This window comes from Patella vulgata, chromosome 8 (genome assembly GCF_932274485.2).
Source record: "Patella vulgata chromosome 8, xgPatVulg1.2, whole genome shotgun sequence".
Lineage (NCBI taxonomy): Eukaryota > Metazoa > Mollusca > Gastropoda > Patellidae > Patella > Patella vulgata.
The window spans coordinates 10,141,504-10,163,593 of NC_065886.2; the positions used below are offsets into that span (position 1 = coordinate 10,141,504).

General features: G+C 36.4%; 2 protein-coding genes across 2 annotated transcripts; one reads left to right on the forward strand and one right to left on the reverse strand.

Annotated features, from left to right (window-relative positions):
• LOC126831006 (17-beta-hydroxysteroid dehydrogenase 13) lies at positions 1-6,334 on the reverse strand. Its single transcript, XM_050561631.2, has 6 exons — positions 6,051-6,334; positions 4,467-4,706; positions 3,659-3,765; positions 2,401-2,538; positions 798-917; positions 1-328 (listed from the first exon to the last, which is right to left on the reverse strand). Exons 1-6 carry the CDS (start codon positions 6,258-6,260, stop codon positions 220-222), a joined length of 924 nt encoding a protein of 307 aa, XP_050417588.1. The 5' UTR covers positions 6,261-6,334; the 3' UTR covers positions 1-219.
• A 212-nt stretch (positions 6,335-6,546) lies between these two features.
• Positions 6,547-19,826, forward strand: LOC126830996 (bystin). Its single transcript, XM_050561611.2, has 10 exons — positions 6,547-6,748; positions 10,251-10,336; positions 11,473-11,590; positions 14,006-14,138; positions 15,031-15,173; positions 16,068-16,165; positions 16,984-17,062; positions 17,533-17,598; positions 18,620-18,828; positions 19,570-19,826. Exons 1-10 carry the CDS (start codon positions 6,602-6,604, stop codon positions 19,793-19,795), a joined length of 1,305 nt encoding a protein of 434 aa, XP_050417568.1. The 5' UTR covers positions 6,547-6,601; the 3' UTR covers positions 19,796-19,826.
• Positions 19,827-22,090: the final 2,264 nt, after the last annotated feature.

Genomic DNA, 22,090 nt, shown 5'->3' on the forward strand with positions numbered 1-22,090 from the left:
TTTTTTAATAAAAAATAATATATATTTAATACCAAAATATGAACAAAAATTATTTGGTCATTTAATTTTAAAAATAACAACGTTTGATAATTTACACGTCATGTGGTTCACATTATAATAGGCAAGACTTAGTTTCGTTCCCTTTGTCAACTTGGAATTGCTTTTAATACTTTATATAATAATATCTACAGTGGTCTGCATCCTGTCTAAAACTATTATTTATTTCTTGTTGATCTTTGCTCCAACTGTTGTATTTGGATCATATTGTGGAGAAATACCAAAATCTCCAAACTTCTTCAACAAATCTCTCCCTTTCCTCGTCAACAATCTATATAATAAAAAAAAATATTTAATATATGACTTGACAGAAATCGAATGTTTTTAATGGTATTTAAAAGGAATACAATTACTGCTTACTGCTTATCGACGTTTTGACTAGGGGGAGCCACGGTGGCTCAGTGGGCGCCCGGGGCGTTGGCTCGCTAATCTGGAAGTCCGGTGTTCCATCTAATATAACAACTTTAGGTCTTCGAAGGAATTATCAGTTACCAGAAATTTGCCCTGTGTATCTGTTATCGCTCGTTACTTCAGTTAGTTATATAGAAGGGTAACTCGTGTTTTACTTTTGCTTTCGTCACTTCCGTTTCTTGAAATCTTCGTTACGCATCTATCGTGGCAATGATCTCTGTGTTAAAATTATATCTGAAACGCGTTTAACCAGTTCTATCATATAAGCGACGACTGCTGATACCCATGTTGTCCTTTAATGATGTTTGATAAATAGAAAGACAACTTACGATTGTATGACCATACTAAACCACATTCTATGGGGTACAAAGACAACCAACTCGTTTCTAAGTATACCATCAATAGCACCAACAGCAGTCTCTCTAGGTGTTAAAATCTTAGGTTCGAACCTGCAACATGATCATAATATATAAATACAGCGTTTTCCTTACAAACGTCATCGGGCAAAATTACGTCATAAATAAATAATTAAAATTCGCTATTGTTATTTTCGTTCTACTAGTACGTGCAGGGGACTGCACCACACACAATTACACAAAACAAAACTGCGGACAAGACCACAGAAATCACAAACAAACGACACGTACATATCAGATTAAGTGAATGGATCCGGGGGCTAGCTGTATTCGCTTGGCCATTAAGATCTAAAGACATTTTGAAGACAAGTGTTAGCTATACTTAAGCCTTAGCTATGCAATAGGCTTTTCTTATTGCTTTATGGGATCTTCTGAAATGAAATGAAATGAAATGGGGTTTAACGTCCTACTGTTCTGCTCCTCACCTGGGCTAATGAAGACGGGCATACGCCATACAGTGTGCTATGAGGGAAATTTTGCCCGGGCAGCGGCACTATCGCCTACTCTTATATCGAATTCCAACTGCCAAGGGATCTTTTACGTGCATTCCAATGTATACACGGGACCTCGGTTTTTCGTCTCATCCGAAGGACTAGACAGCTGTCCTTGTCAGGCCCTCCGTCCTGCATCACTGACAAGGGGGAACCACGCCGGAAAATCTGGATGAACTTTCTCGGCCAATGCAGGGATCGAACACCCGACCTCCAGACTAGCGAGCCAGCGCCCTACCCACTTAGCCACGTGGTCCCCTATATGGGATCTTCTCCAGATGAAAAATATGAAATACTGTTGAATAGCGTCTGTAGCAAATAGCCTTCTTTACTGCAAAGCGGTACTGAGACTGGTGAGAAGCGACCGCTCTTGATAACCGTTAACTACTAGAAAGCGCCAACAGACTCCGCCTGAACATGGACGACCATCTCTTAATGACAGCCAACTTACTACTTAGTAGAAAGTGATAGCATATGCCGTCTGGACATCAAAGACCACAACTACTTGTAAAGAATTTGCGCTGCCGACAACCGACGTGGATTTCGAAAGCCCAATTATTTCACAAAAAGTAATTTACAAAACTAATGCTAAATTTGTTGTTTCCGTTCCATGGAAACAAATATGGTTAAATGCAAGAAATTTCAAATGGGTTGGTGTGTGTACGTTTCATAAAGATACCTTGAACGGTTTCTGCGATATACTCTTGAATCAAAACTGGAAAGGAAGGACGAGCGGACTTGGTCCAGGGCAGGATATATAAAACGTGGTTTAAAATCATCATTTTCTGCGCTGACTATGCTACTGAAGACAGACATATGTCATACAGTGTGGTATGAGCGAAAATATGCCCACTGTCAAGGGTTATTTTACACATTCTTGCTAGGTCCTCCGCCTTGCACCACTAACACGGGGAAGCTACGCTGGACTATCCCGTCGAACTTGCTTCTAACCTCCTACTACGGCTCAGTTCAGGGCGGGATAATACAATAATTATAGAGATATAAAATATGGACATGGATCCTACCTGTCTCTCATATGTTTAACTAAACCACTATTAACAAACATAGGACAAATACAGGTTGTTAGAACACCATCTTTACCTAATACACATATCTCTTCTTGTAGTGCCTCCGTAAAACCATATACAGCATACTTAGATGAACTGGTAAACAAATACACAAATTATAGACAAATACAGATGTGGGTTGTCCTTTGATGTTGGGTTTATATTATAGCCAATTGTACATTATTTATAGGGTGGGGGGGGAACAATGGTTGGTGCGTTTTCTCCATGTCCTGTTCCCACCCCCCCACCCCCACTGCTAAAGACCACTACACGCAAGCGAATTATCGAAATAAAATTGAAACATGTGTTAGTCCCGAAATGAACTAGTTTGTGTCGAGTGGACGTTAAACCTCATTTCTTTCTATATCTCTACATTAGTTGTAGAATATGGCGTTTACACCCCCGTACAGTATCAATATTATTACTGCATGTCTCGCTCTCGATCTGTAACCACACATAAAGGGAATATTTGGACTGATATTCCTTTTAGAGATTCAACTTTCACAATGTAGTTTGGAAGGGATGGCGATCAGAAACTTTAAAGGGGCTTAGTCTCTATTCTTTGGAACCGAAAATGGACGAAAATGAGTCAAGAAGCAGAAATGAAATGAAATGGGGTTAAACGTCCTACAGTTCTCAACCGACTGGGCTAATGAAGACGAGCAGAAATCATACAGTGTGCTATGATGGAAATTCTGCCCGGACAGCGACACTACGGCCAACGTGCCTACTCTTATTTCGAATTCCAACTGTCAAGGGTTGTTTTACGTATACAGGACCTCGGTTTTTCATCACATCACGACTATACGTTGTCCCTTGCCAGGCCCTCCCTCCCGCACCACTGACAAGGGGGAACCAACATGGAAAATCCCAATGAACTTTTACGGAAGAACAGGGATCGAACACAAGACCTCCAGGTTTGCAAGCCATCGTCCTACTCATTGAGCCACTGCAGCTCCCGGGTCAAGATATGCATGTAAACTAAATGTATATAAACTGTTTTACATTCATTTTTGAAAATTTTAATTGTAATTTCTAATTAGTTATGTTGGTCGAAAGAAATGAACAGTACAAATTGAATGGCAATCGCTAGCGCCAGTTTAGTTCAGTCAGCATTGTGTGAACGCTCCAAGGCATAGAGGAGCCTATATTTTCATGGTAAGATAACAACATCACTATTGATTGGAATATGACCAACAATTCGTGTTTGTATTACCTATAGTCAACCAGATACGCCGTACCAGATTTAGCAGACATAGAAGATACATTCACAACATGTCCTCTATTAGTCTTCATCATATAAGGTAAAAATTCTTTCACTGTCTGTAATAACAAATAATATAAATATCACATATAATAACAATGGAATGTCAACTAACTATTCGTATTTAGTCTAGAAGGTTCAGCTCAAAATATTAAAACGGATGTCGTTGGTATTTCGTTGAAACGTGGAACTACACTGGTTCAGAGATGCAAGGCGCTGGGTCACAAACAATGAAACAACGAGTTACATCCCTGTGTTGACCGAGGAATTTCCTCGGCATTATTCGGCGTTGTTCCCCCTTGTCAGGGATGCGGCGTTGAGGCTCTGCATGATGAGGAGCAGCATCTAGTCGTTTGGACAGGGTTTAACTATCTAATTTGCCGACCAACAGAGGTAATGAAGACGGTCATACCCATGCATGCTCATATCGTGTTCTATCAGAAAACTTTGCCATGACAGCGGCGTCCGCGCCTAATCTTAATCGAATTCCAACTATGTATTAAGGGTTATTTTAGCACACCGTTGTGTTTACCGGACTTTGGCTTCTAGCTCCTACCATTCCGACAAAACATTGTTTCCTAGTCGGCTCTCCGTCCTGCATTTCATTTCAGACAACCCCCGAACCCAACACACGTGCCCCATTTCTAACTGTATATTTTAACATATAAAACTACGGCAAATAACATATCAAACACGCATTCTCGCTTGTCCTTTCTACCAAACAATTTTTTCATGAGACAATCAGACAACGTATACCTACCCAAAACTGTGAAAGTGTGTTCACTTCGAAGGTTCTCTTTATGTGTTTTGGTTCCATACTAAGTAGTGACCCACCATAAAGTATTCCAGCATTATTTACTAACATATAAACAGGACCGACATCTTGTCGCACCTGTCCTGCGATACGATGTACGTCCTCTACAACTGTAACGTCACATGTGTAGGGAAATGCCTCCCCGCCTGCCTCTCTTATCTCGTCAGCTACACCATCATTGTTCTCCTGTGGAAACAGAAATACGCTAATATCTTATATCACCCAATAATACATTCTACAGTAGATATCGCTTGTGTGATATATTTCATAATCTACTGCGATATCTCCATAGATTGCTTTACATGAATTTGATTGGTCAGTTGAAAAGGAACTACTTTTTTTATTTTCAAAGAACAGTTCATTTCTTATTACAAGTAACTTTTTTTTATTAAAAATGAACTATTGTTATTCAATTGACCTTGATGGAAACACTGGGTCAATATAAAGGACTTAGCAATGGTTGAATTGCTGTCAAAAAATTATGTACATGTATCACTACGGCGTAATGTTCAGTAAAGTGAAATCTACACCAAAGAATTATATTTATCTACATGTATTGGGTGATAAATAAAATCTCCTACTCGTCTTGTTTGATATCAAAAAATATCAACACTCGTTGATAAAGTAAAAAAAAACTCGGCAGAGCGTCGTTTTTTGTTACTTTATCAACTTGTGTTGATATTTTTTGATATCAAAAAAGACTGGTAGGAGATTCTCTATATCTCCCTTTCATGATTAATAATAATGTTCTCATGAGACGTTGTAATCGGCACTAGCCTTAGTGCATACGGTACTTATATGTATATCTCCCCTGTTGGGAGCCATGTATACTGTTACAATGTATATATTTTTATTTGACTGTCATTTGGGTTTACTCTCTTTTTTTGATCTGAACCAGCATGTCCCCTGTCGCGGCCCTGTGGACCCTTGATTGGAAATAAAGTTATTATTATTATTATTATATCATACCCTGGGTATCGACCCAGTATCGACCCACCGAAAAGGTTCCTCGGATTATGATCATCATGTGAATTTAGTGTTATTTCTAATATTCGATTGTGTTTCAATTTAATTTGGTACAATGTCGTAGCTGGGATGGAAATACACACAAGACCAATTACAATGGAATACGAGATTAGCCTACTATAAGGTGTTGCTATTTTTATTTATCCTCTTATGATTGCATCATAATAATTTTAAGCTTGATAAAAACTAAAGAATAGGAGTCGAAATTAGGTTTCGGTATTATTACGTGGTACCGTTGTAATTTATAATTTCAAAATACAAGTCATAACCCGCTGATACATTACAGAATAATTATATCACATTACATTAGCTGACGACATCATCGTGGGACTGATAAAGTAGGCCAAACTGACCTGACCTCCACGAATAGTAAATTATAGGCTATATAATGGAAAGTGGTCTGCACCCACCCAACTCCAAGATGAGTTTGCCTGTCCAAAAGGTTGGGCTCTGTCCATGTTTCGGGAAGAAATTAAATATGCATGCAGTAATTGAACGTCTTACCTTGTTGATGTCCCACAGTACAACCCGGGCACCCAAGCGGGAAAATTCTAAACAAAGTTCTCTTCCAATCCCATGTCCGGCTCCAGTAACCAAAACAATTTCACCCTTGATGTCTTTTCTTGCAGGTGGGAAAAATATCTGGATAAATGCTTCTAAGTAGAAGTAAATAACTTTACTCAGCACTAAAATGATTTCTAATATAATGTTCATGTTTGTCGGTCCACGAGCGCTGTATCAACAAGAAGTTTATTTGTGAATTTTTATACCCGGGTTCAAAGTTCAAGTACATCTGGACAGCCTTGAACTTTCGCAAAGGGGGCGTCTATTGTTCAAGTAATACACATATTTATTTTTCTATTCTCTTGCGTTGGTTTAGATTTTTTTCGTCCTAAAATTATCATAATTGTAATTATATATATGTTATGACATCAACATATCAGTTAATTGAAATATACCGAGAACGCAGTGGGAAATATTTTGCGGCGGATGAAAACACAATGACGGAGCCCTTTCTTCCGCTTAAAACCACGTGTTCCGGTTAATTTGTCAACATGGGGAAAACGAAGAAAAATAAACTGTCTAAAATGAAGATTGGGGTGACGGATTTAGGTTTGGTTGAACAAATGCTAGAAGATAAAAGTGTGAGGAGGGAAGCGCGAATAAAAATTAGAAAACCCACAGAAGAAGAAGACGACACGGTAATAAATTACAAATGGGTTGCTGAAAAGTCAATCCAACGACAGAACAAGTATAAATTTCGTGTTTTCGACACCAGTCATTGATTAGGTGGCAACCCGAACTCAAACTGAAAACGACATATTTCATGAATGTCAGTTAAGTCGTCCACAAATATCAAAATACATTGGTTGAGTCCACATGACATTGTCATCCACACACCTAATAGTGACCTATGGCGATAAAGTATGTATTGGTTGGGCGAATGAATAAAAAAATGCCTTAGATAATAGAAATACAATACATACAATTACAATGTACATGTATCACACCGCAGTAGTTTAGCCAAAAACCGTTTAACGGTAAATTTGATAATCCTGTAAATATACAATTGCAAGTTGATTATTCATAGGGAGTAGGTCCAATAATTTGCCTTTGTGAAAGTAGGCCATATATCAAAAGAAGACAATCCATGGAATTAGCAAATTTACCGGTAATTTTGATAAACTGATCAATTTGCTGGTTTTTCATTACACTTAACACACTGATAAGCAGTGAATATTTGCTAGGCCGCTACAATCACTGATAAGGATGACATCGATGCGACTTAATGAGCCACAAATATTAACTTTTTTCCTCGGACAAATTAAATTCCAAAACATTTTTTTTTATGTAGTAGAAAAATAAATAACGACGTTTGACGTATTTGTAGGTAAATATGATTTCCTATTTAGTGTAATTGGGTATTAAAATGAGTAAAAGAAAGCATTCATTATTATTTACATGTACATGTAATATAGCTATAATAATAATAATCACCATTTATATACACAGAGTGAAAGAATAACTTTTGTCTTAATTCCATTTGAAATTCAAGGTGAAATGGAATATTCACGGCAATAAATCACTATCATTTCTCAGCCAATCAACGCATATGAATTGGATTACGATATACAGTGCCATGCCATGTAAGGCATTGCATACTCTGTACGGACTTAGTAACTAAGGTTAAATTCAGTACAAAAATTGCACGGGCTTCATGGACATGGATAACAAAAACATATGATTGAGCTGTCATCGTAATTGTAAAATACCGTTTTATAAAGATGATAAACGATTTTAGACATCATTCACTTATCACAAATGTTTATCCATCAAATGATTTTTATTCAGATTTCATATCAAGATGGCACTTGTATTCATTATGTCTATAATCATAACACCTTTCAACAAACATTACAAGGCTGTTTTATTACAAAAACATCTGTGAACTAAGATCGGCCATGATCAGACAACCAAACTAGTTAATTATTGGATAAACAAAACAATTATAAACAACCGATGAGTAAAACTTATTTATTCCATACAATTAATGTGTATATACATGTACGAATCAACTATTAGTTGTGGACGTCATAACAATTACGGAAGTTGTGGATGATATAACCAATATTTTATGGACGACTTAACTGTGGACAATTTTGCGTGTGGATGAGTTAACTGGCAGCCTATTTCATTATTCACGTGGAAGGAATTATTCCACGGAGACGAAGACATTTCTATAAATTTGTATCCCTTGGTGTTACCTAGCCAAAGTTTTTTTTAAAAATCAGGTTGTGTAATTAATTAAAATTATACGTAATTATATATCCATTCATCTTGTTCTGAACAGTATCATTAGACCTAGTATTTAAGTATTTTGTATTGTGCATAAATTTGCTGTGATCAATTATCACTATTCAGTTATCTAATGAACTTTGAACCTTTAAAATGATATAAATAGTGTTATCTTTCCCCGCAGGTTATCGATTATCTGCTTCGTCTACTCTACTCCTAGTTCACATACCTCAAAATCCTTACAGGTAGTACTGTTACAAAGATTGCCGGTAGATAAAAAACTAAATATGGTAGTAGCTTAGAGGTACTGATAATAGTCCTATACAGGGCTGTACCATGTATAACTTGACATAGTCTCCGATATCACCCAATGCGAAAGTGGACGTTAAGCCTCAAGGAATGAACAACAGAAATTCATTTTTTTTAACTGCAAATACATCCTGTGTTGTCTTTAACTCCAAATGTTCTCGTCATCCCCAATAATCTTATATAGGGATGTACATGTACCATATCGAACTTTGATGTACAGTACGCATTTCAGAAGTACATCCGTATCAAACTTACTCTCATAGTTTCAGAAATTCATTTCATCCAAAATAATTTACCTTCAAATACATCCTGTATTGATATTTTGTCAACTGGCTTGATTAGGTCCTAAACATGTTTGGGGGTTTTTTCATGCAGTCTTTAAACTCTTGCTTTTTTTCATGCGGTCTTTAAACTGTTTTAGGGTTTTTTTCACGCAGTCTTTAAACTGTTTGTTTTTTTCAGGCAGTCTTTAAACTCTTGTTTTTATCATGCGGTCTTTAAACTGTTTTAGGTTTTTTTTCATGCAGTCTTTAAAAAAAAATTTTTTTTTTGTCCCCCGCCTTTCGAAGAAAGCAGGGGACTATTAAAATGGGTTCGTCTGTCTGTCTGTCTGTCTGTCTGTCCCGTCTGTCTGTCCGTCTGTCTGTCCGTCACACTTTTTGGGACACAATAACTCTCTTCCTAATTGAGCTAGAATGTTCAAACTTGGTGTATGTGTTTATTAGGTCAATGCCTTGATGGAGTTCGAAGATGAGCATTTTCCGCTAAGGGTAAGCAGAGATAAGCAATTTGATTGGTTGATGCTTTGGGACACGATAACTCTCTTCCTAATTGGGCTAGAATGTTCAAACTTGGTGTATGTGTTGATTAGGTCAATGCCTTGATGGAGTTCGAAGATGAGCATTTTCCGCTTAGGGTAAGCAGAGATAAGCAATTTGATTGGTTGATGCTTTGGGACACGATAACTTTTAATTGAGCTAGAATGTTCAAACTTGGTGTATGTGTTTATTAGGTCAATGCCTTGATGGAGTTCGAAAATGAGCATTTTCCGCTTAGGGTAAGCAGAAATAAGCAATTTGATTGGTTGATACTTTGGGGCACGATAACTCTCTTCCTAATTGAGCTAGAATGTTCAAACTTGGTGTATGTGTTGATTAGGTCAATGCCTTGATGGAGTTCGAAGATGAGCATTTTCCGCTTAGGGTAAGCAGAGATAAGCAATTTGATTGGTTGATGCTTTGGGACACGATAACTTTAGTTCTAATTAAGTGAGATTGATGAAACTTGGTGTATAGTTTCATTACAGTAATACCTTGACTAAGTTTGATAATGAGCATTTTCTGCTCAGGGTAAGCAGAGCGATACGCAATTTGATTTTTATATGTGTCCTCTAATTATTTTCCTATTTCGGCGGGGGACATCAGCCTCACTGTTGGCTTGTTCATCCAGTCTTTAAACTGTTTTGGGTTTTTTTCATGCGGTCTTTAAACTGCTTTGGGTTTTTTTCATGCGGTCTTTAAACTGCTTTGGGGTTTTTTATGCAGTCTTTAGAATGTTTTTTTTCATGCTGTCTTTAATCTGTTTTGATTTTTTCTCCAGGTTATTGATGACAAACTATCAAGAAAGATTTTAACACAAGCAAGAAAACAACAAGAAGAATTAGAAGAAGAACATGGATTTAAAAAGTAAAACATCATGTCAAATATTATTCACCTTTGATTTCCCTGGTATTTTATTAATTATAAAATAAACATTACTATCTGTAATTAATTGTAAAATAAACATCCCATTATCTTTTATAGGGATTATATTCCCTATAATATTAGTGTAAGTGCAGGAAGACCACACTGCATGCTAACAAAACCTGTTTAAAAAAACCTGCGGACAACAAGACACACAAATTACACAGACATTGCAAGCAATAGACAACAAATATATATCAAACTAAGTGAATGCTCTGTACAGTCCCAGGCGGGTAATAATACCACTGAATAGTTAATTGTAATAAAAAAAAGATAAAAGACATTAATTTTATGATAAACATAAATGACAATGTTATTGTTAGATTAAATGGTAGAAAGAATATTACAATATTTATGGTTTTACAGTTTGTCAACTTCAAAAGAAGGTTTGATCTTGCTTTAACTGTCTTTACCAATCTGTTTCACAGAGATCATCTAATATCTCTGTAACAGCTAACTGTTTCGACCCGTGACGTCACATCACGTGGGGTCAATCAGTGGCTCAATAGCGCATGCATTGTTTACATAAGACGTTACTGCTTCGGGCTAAATGGTGAATTTTACTTATTTTAATACCCATTTACACTAAATAGGAAATGATTTTTACCTACAAATAATTCAAACGTCTTTCTTTATTTTTCTAACAAATGAAAAAAATGTTTTAGAATTTAATTTGACGGAAGTAAATGTTAATATTTGGGACTCATTAAGTAGCATCGATGACATCCTTATCAGTGATCGTAGCGGCCTAGTGAAAATTCACTGCTGATCAGTGTGTGTCTTGACATCTTATCAAGCCCTTCACTTATAGCCCTACAGTTTTCGTCACTAATATTGATTGATTACTTACCCAGTTGGAACGCCTCAGATCCCAAATACCAAGTAACCCGCTTTCCAACTGAAATCTCTAGCTGTGATAATCAAGTTGCAAAGTTCAAGGTTCATTCATTGTCAAGGTCGCTTCCAAACTTTTCTAATTTCCTTTTTGTTCTTCCATTATATATGCTAGTAAGGATGCTTTTCTTTGGATTTCCTTGAGTTTTTCATCTAAAAACAAGCATGACATTTATTTCTTTCAGACCAAAAGATGTTAGACCTAAAGTGGTATCCCTTGGCAGTAGTAAAGATGGAGATGAAGATTCAGGTGATGACTCTGACAATATACCTTCAGATGATGATGACTATTGTGAACAAGTTGTAAGTAATATAATTACCATTATATCTCTGTGTCCCGAGTGTCTGCGATAATAGTATTATCCAGACATTTCGTTCTGTTTTAATCTTTCAGTTGTTTACCTGGCTGCAGCTTAGTCGGGGGGTTGGATGGCCGAATGGTTAGCACATGCGCACTGTATCATAAGGCCTGTCATTGAGTCAACTGGCATGGTTTCGTATCCCCGGTTGTACATGACAAGGAGTAGGGTCGCCTGTCCAACCTCATGGGTTTTCTCTGGGTCCTCCAGTTTCCTCCCACTGCTAAAGACCCCTACGCGCAAGTGAATTATTAAAATAAAATTGAACCATGTGTTGGTCCCGAAATGACCTAGTTTGTGTCGAGTGGCCGTTAAACCCCATTTCTCTCTCTCTTTCACCTTAGTCAAGCCTGGTAGCAAGGCACATTTCATAATCATTGTCTGACACAAATTATGGTTTTATCAGAGACTATCGCTCTCTGGGGCCTGTCATTTTGTCTCTCACAGATTTGTCTTTATTCAGTGTTTTTATTGATTTTATTGATACATGTCCATTACAACTAAAGTATGGGATAACACTTGTTGACTGCTTGGACAATTTAGCTGCCTTGGGCGTATGTTTCATTGCCTGGCAACCTATTTTTCTTTTTTTTTATTAATAACATGTTTGGTAGAGCTAAAAATCATCCAGTTGTTGTCCCCCGCCTTTCGAAGAAAGCAGGGGACTATTAAAATGGGTTCGTCCGTCTGTCTGTCGGTCTGTCTGTCTGTCCGTCTGTCTGTCCTTCTGTCTGTCCGTCTGTCTGTCCGTCACACTTTTTGGGACACAATAACTCTCTTCCTAATTGAGCTAGAATGTTCAAACTTGGTGTATGTGTTTATTAGGTCAATGCCTTGATGGAGTTCGAAGATGAGCATTTTCCGCTTAGGGTAAGCAGAGATAAGCAATTTGATTGGTTGATGCTTTGGGACACGATAACTCTCTTCCTAATTGGGCTAGAATGTTCAAACTTGGTGTATGTGTTGATTAGGTCAATGCCTTGATGGAGTTCGAAGATGAGCATTTTCCGCTTAGGGTAAGCAGAGATAAGCAATTTGATTGGTTGATGCTTTGGGACACGATAACTTTTAATTGAGCTAGAATGTTCAAACTTGGTGTATGTGTTTATTAGGTCAATGCCTTGATGGAGTTCGAAGATGAGCATTTTCCGCTTAGGGTAAGCAGAGATAAGCAATTTGATTGGCTGATACTTTGGGGCACGATAACTCTCTTCCTAATTGAGCTAGAATGTTCAAACTTGGTGTATGTGTTGATTAGGTCAATGCCTTGATGGAGTTCGAAGATGAGCATTTTCAGCTTAGGGTAAGCAGAGATAAGCAATTTGATTGGTTGATGCTTTGGGACACGATAACTTTAGTTCTAATTAAGTGAGATTGATGAAACTTGGTGTATAGTTTCATTACAGTAATACCTTGACTAAGTTTGATAATGAGCATTTTCTGCTCAGGGTAAGCAGAGCGATACGCAATTTGATTAGTGGAGACTTTGGAAAACAATAACTCTCCTACTTTGATTGTCCCCCGCCTTTCGAAGAAAGCAGGGAACTATTAAAATGGGTTCGTCCGTCTGTCTGTTTGTCTGTCTGTCCGTTCCGCTTATGGTAAGCAGAGATAAACAATTTGATTGGTTGATCTTCGAATTGAGTAAATGTTCATGCTTATTGTCCCCCGCCTTTCGAAGAAAGCAGGGAACTATTAAAATGGGTTCGTCCGTCTGTCTGTTTGTCTGTCCGTTCCGCTTAGGGTAAGCAGAGATAAACAATTTGATTGGTTGATGCTTTGGGACACTATAACTTTAGTTCTAATTAAGTGAGAGTGATGAAACTTGGTGTATAGTTTCATTACAGTAATACCTTGACTAAGATCGATAATGAGCATTTTCTGCTCAGATTAAGCAGAGCGATAAGCAATTTGATTTGCTGAGACTTTGGAACACAATAACTCTCTAATTATTTTCCTATTTCGGCGGGGGACATCAGCCTCACTGTTGGCTTGTTTTATTTTATTTACTGTACCAATCAGGATTTAAAATGCTATGATTATTCAGAGCCTCCCTGAATCAGAGGGATGAATTATCAGAGGGATGAATTATCAGAGGGATGAATTGTCAGAGGGATGGGGCTAATCAAGTGGTAGTGGCTGGGGACTTTCAGTTAGAATGTCCTGTTGAGCGCCAAGAAGAAACTTCAATATATTTTAAGTCAAAAATTTAAGATGGTTGTTGCTGAAAACAAACTTATATGGTTTTAAAGACTAACTGAAATGACAGAAAAGGGCATACTGTGTATTTTGTAGTGGAATCAGTTTGGTAATCTGATTGCGGTTTTTGGTGTATTATAATCTATGTTTGTAATTTCAGAACGTCAATCCAGAAGACGAAAAGGCTTTAGAAATGTTTATGTCACAAAATCCCCCTGTAAAAAGAACACTAGCTGATATAATCATGGAAAAACTCACAGAAAAACAAACAGAAATACGCTCACAATTATCAGGTAAAAAAACCCACAACAATCCACCTGTCTCTCTTCTTGATTAATGATTGTCTTTTGAAAGTTTTGTGATCCCTGGCAAACAAGGATATTGTGAACACGAATCTTTTAAAGGAATATCAGTCCAATAATAGTTAGATTCCGTTCAATATGTTACACTTTTCGTTCTTTGAATTGATTCTGGATGACAACAATGGTTTAAACTTTATATAATACTTTTATTTTTCATGTACAAGACTTCGTAAATAATACTTAGTTACCAGGTTTCTTATCTTGTAGCAGGCTTGTTTCCAACCCGGCTCTCTGGCCTGCATTCGAGACTGATAGCATCTGCCATTTTAAAACAAGTATTTACAAAGATATGATGAATTTAAATTTTGTCAGCATTACACTTCTTCTGCAGAGGACACATGTATAATCGGGATATAGTCAAAACTAGGGCCCTCTATAATCTCTGTTAAAATCATTTCCGGGCGTTTTTTTAACCCTATTTAACCCAAGTAAAGTGATTATCTACAGTTGATATTTTGATTAAAAGTTAAATAATCAGTTTGAGTTAATATTTTAAACTTGGATTAAGACGTGAAAATTTTGATAGTTATAGATCGATAGTTGCACACACTGGTAGCTTTGTCTGAAGGTCATCACACACATCACAAATTTTCCATGGAACCCAGTGACCAGGCCCATTTTAGGTTAGAATATCAACAACCTCTCTTAACAGGAGACCAAAAATTACACAATATTAAAACTTTCACCAAGACCCTGTTATTAGAATTATATTATTAGAATAGCTAAAAATAGATTTAGACTATGTTAGCTGGAGACTATAGTAATCAGTAACGATAGGATGAAATATGTTTTAGAAACAATTATTTGTATTTTATTATTTCAGAGGGATCTGAATTACATGTAGAAAAAATAGACAACCGAATAACCCGAATGTACAAATCAATACGACAAATATTAGCCAGATATCGCAGTGGTAAATTACCTAAAGCTTTCAAAGTTATACCCAACCTCAGAAACTGGGAACAGGTGAGAAGCTAGAGTAATTATTAATTAAAAGTCAACAATAGGATTATCAGCCTACTGTCCATACATAGTTGCGTCAGATTTGGATATATTCTTAACTTAAAGCTAGATTTATTGTTGACTAAAAGCAAAAGTTGTATTACAAAAACCTTCAAGTTCGAATGCTCCTGTCATCTTTTGATAAATTGAAAATATTTTAAAGTCGCTGTTCGTCTTTTGAGGAATTGTTAATCCCTTGTAAACTATAATATTATAAAAGTTGAATCTCTAAAGGGAACGTCGATCTCAAAGATGGTTAAAGTTCATTCAGTATTTACAAAGATATGATGAATTGAAAAGATTTCACATCATTCTGCATCCTCAGTAGGCGATATAAACAAGCCAGCACCACCTATAAGTATTTAGTAAAATCTTTTGATGGTCCTCTTGATGCAACTAAATCAAAGGCACATTCAGCAGACAATATAAGATAGGTGTCAGGTAAAATCTTTTGGTGGGTCTGGGGAGGTTTGATGGCCGAATGGTTAGCATGTGCACATTGTATCATAAAGTCTATCATTGAGTCAACTGGCCTGGTTTCGATTCCCTGCTTGTACGTGACAAGGAGTAGGGTCGTCTGTCCAATCTAATGGGTTTTCTCCAGGTCCCCCGGTTTCTTCCCACTGCTAAAGACCCCTATGTGCAAGCGAATTATTGAAATAAAATTGAACCATATGTTAGTCCCGAAATGACCTAGATTGTGTCAAGTGGACATTAACCCCCATTTCTCACTCTCTTTTGGTATCTGATTGAATCCAAGCCCCATTTATCAGAGAAGAAAAACAAACCAGTTTCAATTGGTTCAATTCCATACAGTATTTACAAAGATATGAATTATGTATGAATATTTATTTATAGATCATACAAATAACAGAACCTGAGGAATGGTCAGCAGCTGCCATGTATCAAGCTACCAGAATATTCACAGCAAATCTCAACTCAAAATTAGCACAGAGGTATGATAACTAGCATATTTACAGATACAAATCGTCTCAATACAGTTGGAATTTAGTGTGATTTGGTAGAAAATCTAAAGCAACAAAAAGCTTGTTTGAGACCAATCTGAATAAAATACAGTTCTATATTTCGTTTCGGTTTTTTTATACTTGCAATAGTCTACATTACATGGAGACCTGACCGGTTGTAATAAAAGGTCGCATCAGAAGTCGTACGAATGGCTTTTGACCCAATGACATCAGACATTGATTAATCAATCATTGTTGACGTTTCTAGTGGTTTACCCACAGTTCCGTGCATCGCATACCAAGAAGTCGCTGTAACAGATGGTTTCATTGACTAATCCCTCACGCCATCCAGAAAGCCTATTATATAACAACTCTTCCAGATCCTAGTGTAGTGCAGACCAATAAAATTTTGAGCTATAAAACACGAAACGAAATAGGATCTGTGTTTAACCAGATTGGTTTTAGACGATAAAATATATATTTTTTATGTCTACATGTCAAAGACTCTGGGAAAGATATTAGCTCTATAGGAATCCCTTACAAATTTAAACATTGTAAAAGTTGAATCTATAATATGAATATCAATCCAACAATGGTTCATTTCCACTTATATTTTAAATGGTTTGATCATTTTGTACCCACGTCAACCTTTTGTTTGTTTCTTTTACTTGTTGTCACCTAATAGTTAAATGCCACTTAAAGATTAGGTTTTTGTTGTCATTTGATTAGCGGACATGTTGAACAGAATCTTTGCCTATTTTTACATTTCTGTCTGAACACTGAATGGCTAACTTTTATTGATATTTCAGATATTTTAATTTAATTTTGTTACCAAGGATACGGGATGATATCAATGAATATAAACGATTAAATTTTCATCTTTATTTGGTAAGTTAAATACAAAATTTCATTCTTTGTTTGGATTGGTTATACTATCTTAAAGGAGCATTATGGGAGATTATATAAACAGTTGACTGTTCTTGCTATAATAGTTAAACGTAAATAGAATTTGCTGAGAATTTCAGTCAAATTGCTCCACTCTGAACAGAGATATAAGCTGTTTAGGCTAGTCTTGATCATCATTACTAAAGTCGGTACGATAAAAAACAAAGTCTTGATTATCCATTTATCGATTTAATTATTTTCAAAAAATGTATTCCAATCCACTAAATATCGCAGACTAGCAATGGTATCGAGAGTTGATTATGGTCTGGATCAGTTAATTAATGTCTAATTAATAATTTAGATAACATTTCAGGCCTAAAATAAGACCTGCAATAGGCAGATTTACCTCTTGCATATTGTATGTTTAAATATTGTATTAATTTGATGTATTTTTTTCTTCTTTGTTTATTCAGGCCATCAGAAAATCTTTATTCAAACCTGCAGCTTTCTTCAAAGGCATCTTATTACCACTCTGTGAGGTGAATATATATTTTATATTACCTGGTACATTTAACATCTGTGTTGTTTTATGTTTTAGGTTATCCTACAATGTAGGGGGTTGATTGACTGTATCATAAGGACTGTCATTGAGTCAACTGGCGTGGTTTCAATTCCCCAGTTGTACTTGACAAGGAGTATGGTCGCCTGTCTAACCGCATGGGTTTTCTCTGGGTCCTCCGGTTTCCTCCCACTGCTAAAGACCCCTACGCACAAGCAAATTATTGAAATAAGATTGAACCATATGTTAATCCCGAATCGACCTAGTTTGTGTTGAGTGGAGTTAAAACTCTCTCTCTCTCTCTCTCTCTCTCTCTCTCTCTATACCTGTCAGACCTAAAAAGTCTTTAGCATGCGTTGCTTGAATAAACATCAATTTAATTGTTAAAACTTGGTGGATTGCTTCTTATGGCATTATTTACAGACCTGTTGCATATTTGAATCAGAAAAAAAATGTGAGATGTTTATTCACAATATTTCCCCCCTAATTATTCATGTTGGTGAACTGCATATGTACAAACTCTATTAACCCATGTTTCTCGAACATATGTCATAAACCATTATGAAACTTAGTACACACACCAACCTATTTAACTAGTAATGCCTTTTGCTAAGGGGGGTTGGATGGCCGAATGGTTAGCACGTGCACGCTGCATCATAAAGCCTGTCATTGAGTCAACTGGCGTGGTTTCGAATCCCTGGTTATACGTAACAAGAAGTAGGGTCGCCGGTCCAACCTCGTGGGTTTTCTCCGGGTCGTCTGGTTTCCTCCCACTGCTAAAGATCAATACACGCGAGCAAATTATTGAAATAAAATTAAACCATATGACCTAGTTTGTGTGAGTGGACATTATAACCTCCTCTCTCCTCTCTCTCTCTCTCTCTCTCTCTCTCTCTCTCTTTTGCTAATTATAAATTTCTCAGATTTAATAATTAGGATTTAATAATTTTTGTGTTTCCATGGAAATCTGTTCTTGTTAACCTTTGTTTTATATTTTACAGGCTGGAGATTGTACGTTACGAGAAGCCATCATTATGTCATCTATATTGGCTAAATGTTCGATACCCATGCTGCATTCAGCGGCAGCCATTTTGAAAATAGCAGAAATGAACTATAACGGAGCTAACAGTATATTTTTAAGAACATTATTTGATAAAAAATACGCTCTACCATATCGAGTCATTGATGCTGTTGTACATCATTATATTGGGTAAGTTCAAAAATGTGATCCGTTTTATGCAAGTGGTGCAGGATGATGGAGAACCTGGCATAGTAAACACTCTAGTCGTTCAGATAGGACAAAAAAAAACCCAAAGTACACCCGAGTACTTATAGGTGCACATAAATGTAAAAAATGATTGAATTTCGATGATGAGCATGTCCATATTGTCAATGTGGATGACTATACTAGGCCCATATTGTCCTTGATAATGACTGCCATGTCCATATCGTCAGTGATCTCGACTGTACCATATCCATATTGTCAATGATGATGACTGTGTTGTGTCCATCTTATCAATAATGATGACTGTGTTGTTTCCATATAGTCACTGTGGATGACCATATCGTGTCCATATCATCAATGATAATGACTGCATGAATTGTGTCAATTTCGTCAATGAAGATGACTGTCGTGTATATATCTTTAATGATGAGGACTGTGCCATATCCATATTGTCAATAATGATGACTGCATGAGCAATGTCCAAACCATCAACAATGATGACTCCATGAGTAATGTTCATATCGTCAATGACTGTCCATATCATCAGTGATGATGGCTATGCCATGATATATCGTCAGTGTTGATGACTGTGCCATGTCCATATTGTCAGTGATGATGACTGCCATGTCCATATCATCAATGATGATGACTGTGTCATGTACATATTGTCAGTTACCTTTACCTGCATGTATTCAAATTTTGAATTCTTTAACATTGTAATTGTAGATTTCGTCGAGACAAGCGTGATTTACCTGTTCTGTGGCATCAGTCATTGTTAACGTTCGTACAGAGATATAAAGAAGACATTTCAACGGAACAGAAGGAAGCCATGATGGAATTATTACGCTTACATACACATCATAAAATAACGGACGAAATACGACGAGAATTACTCCTGTCAAAATGTCGCGATGTTGAGGACGGATCTTCTACTGTGATGCACACGAACTAACTGTAAATTGTGAATAAATTATAGAAAACTGTCTATTGTTGGAAAATTTGTTAAGAAGCAGGGTGCCCCACGCAGCAGAAAACGAGAGATCACGGGGTGCAGCCACAAATGAAAGGTTATGGGGCCTTGGGTTCCCCACATAGCCAGAAAATGAGAGGTTACAGAGCGTAGGTTCCCCCACATAGCTTGATAAGAGACATTATTAAAATATTAGTTTATGTGCCACTCAAACTTGCCATTTTTTTCGTTATATATACTGCTTCAAAATAAATTTGTCTTGATAATCCAGATCTGTCAATCAGCCAGCAAACAGTCAAAAGACTGGCGTGGTGTGTCGATTTCAGATTATTTTAAATGACTTTTAAACAGATATTAAATATAACAAAACTTTTCATTTAGTGATGATAAAACGTTTATTTAGAAACTACGGTCGAGCTTGTTATATGGTGGCAATCCATATATTTAGAAATATTTTTATCTGGGGATCCCCTACCAGGATATTGTTTGGTGCATCCGGATTTCGAAGTCTGGAAATCATTATTCAAATGACACAATTTCTTCCTTTCCCTCAGTCTGTCAGCATTATTTACCCCTGGTTTTAATCAAACTGCATGTTTAACCATAACATTACTGTATGATCAAGACTTGGTAATAGTATGGCTGTAACTATTGTATTACTGTATGATCAAGACTTGGTAATAGTATGGCTATAACTATTGTATTACTGTATGATCAAGACTTGGTAATAGTATGGCTATAACTATTGTATTACTGTATGATCAAGACTTGGTAATAGTATGGCAATAACTATTGTATAACTGTATGATCAAGTCTTGCAATAACTATCACATTATGATTGAGCACCATGACAACAGATTTTAAAGAAATTAGCAATAGCAAGCTGAATGTTGAAACGATCACCATTTGTTTATATACTATCACTGTTGCCATCAAAAATAGTTTGTCTTCCCCTCACAATAACAATTACCGATACTGGCTTATAAACATGCTATATGTCCAGGTACAGTGTCTTTTTAACAAGCAAATGTTTCTACTAAAAAAGAAACCATAGGGGTCCACAGATGCATCGTCACGCTTCAAAGACAAATAAATATTAAATTCACCAGTCTCAATCGTGCATTTTTCAGACAATATCTAATCTTTCACGCCTTAATACACATAAAAATTTACTTAAACTGATTATTTAACATTTAATTAAGACGAATGTAGCAAAAATTCTTCAGATATACTGTCGAGCGATGAGGAGTTTTACCTAGAGGATGCCCAGTGGTGGCAAATTTCCAGTTCATCAAAATATACTTAAACTGATTGTTTAACATTTAATTAAGACGAATGTAGTGACAAATGTTGAGATTTAGTGCTTTGTGACCCCTTAATTAGAGTGGCTGGTTATCACACAAATACAGCATTTGCTTTACATTCATCAATCCATATTTTAATAAATAATTCATACTTCTTATAACTAACTGTGTTTATTTATATGTATATAAGCCAGGGATAAAAGGACATGGCTATTAGCCATATTCCTTCAACTGTATTACTTATGTGGGCGCAAGTTGGATTTGTTACCACAGTGACATTTTTAGGGGGTGGGCTTACAAGCTTCATTATAGTTCCTTACAATTACTTTCAATGCAATCAATTTGCAGCTTGTCTTCTTGTATGCTGGCCAAGGTTTCTAGAAATAAATGACTTTCATCCCAGACTTTCCAAGAAATAGACAAATATTGGCATTTTGTAATAAAAGTTAAACTCTTGAAATCTTTTTTGGCAAAATTATGAATGAATCTTAAAGTCTAGACAAAGGGCCCATGGACCTGAGCTGCAACCCAGTATACAAAACAGCACATAACTTTAAAAGATCACCATCTTTGTAGTTATTATTTCCTTTTTTCTTATTCTGTATCATAATAATGTTGCAAAAATAAATGTGAAGCTATGAAGATTGAAGAAACGAATCTTGATGATATATGAACTTATAAACCATATATAGGAGGCAGACCACCATTAAATTTGTCTATTTATAGCAATTCTCTCTCTCTCTCTATCTCTTCTCCACTTTTGTATGCCCATTTTTGCTGATTTATGGGTCTAGATTGGACGATGAGGGTTTGAATTAAAGGAGCTAAATCGCTAATATTTGGGACCTAGAAATTGACACAAATGAGTCGCAACGCATATAACAATGTAATCTAATTGTATATAAACTGATTTACATTCAATTGTTTTCGTTTTGACTCTTAACTTCAAATCAGTTATGTCCAGCGAAATGCG

Coding starts and splice junctions, on each gene's coding strand:
- LOC126831006 (XM_050561631.2), bottom strand. CDS start 6,260: ATGAACATTATATTAGAAATCATTTTAGTGCTGAGTAAAGTTATTTAC. Junction 3,766..4,466: donor ACACACTTTCACAGTTTTGG/GTAGGTATACGT, acceptor TTGTTATTACAG/ACAGTGAAAGAATTTTTACC. Junction 329..797: donor TTTAGTATGGTCATACAATC/GTAAGTTGTCTT, acceptor TTTATTATATAG/ATTGTTGACGAGGAAAGGGA.
- LOC126830996 (XM_050561611.2), top strand. CDS start 6,602: ATGGGGAAAACGAAGAAAAATAAACTGTCTAAAATGAAGATTGGGGTG. Junction 11,591..14,005: donor ATGACTATTGTGAACAAGTT/GTAAGTAATATA, acceptor TTGTAATTTCAG/AACGTCAATCCAGAAGACGA. Junction 15,174..16,067: donor ACCTCAGAAACTGGGAACAG/GTGAGAAGCTAG, acceptor ATTTATTTATAG/ATCATACAAATAACAGAACC.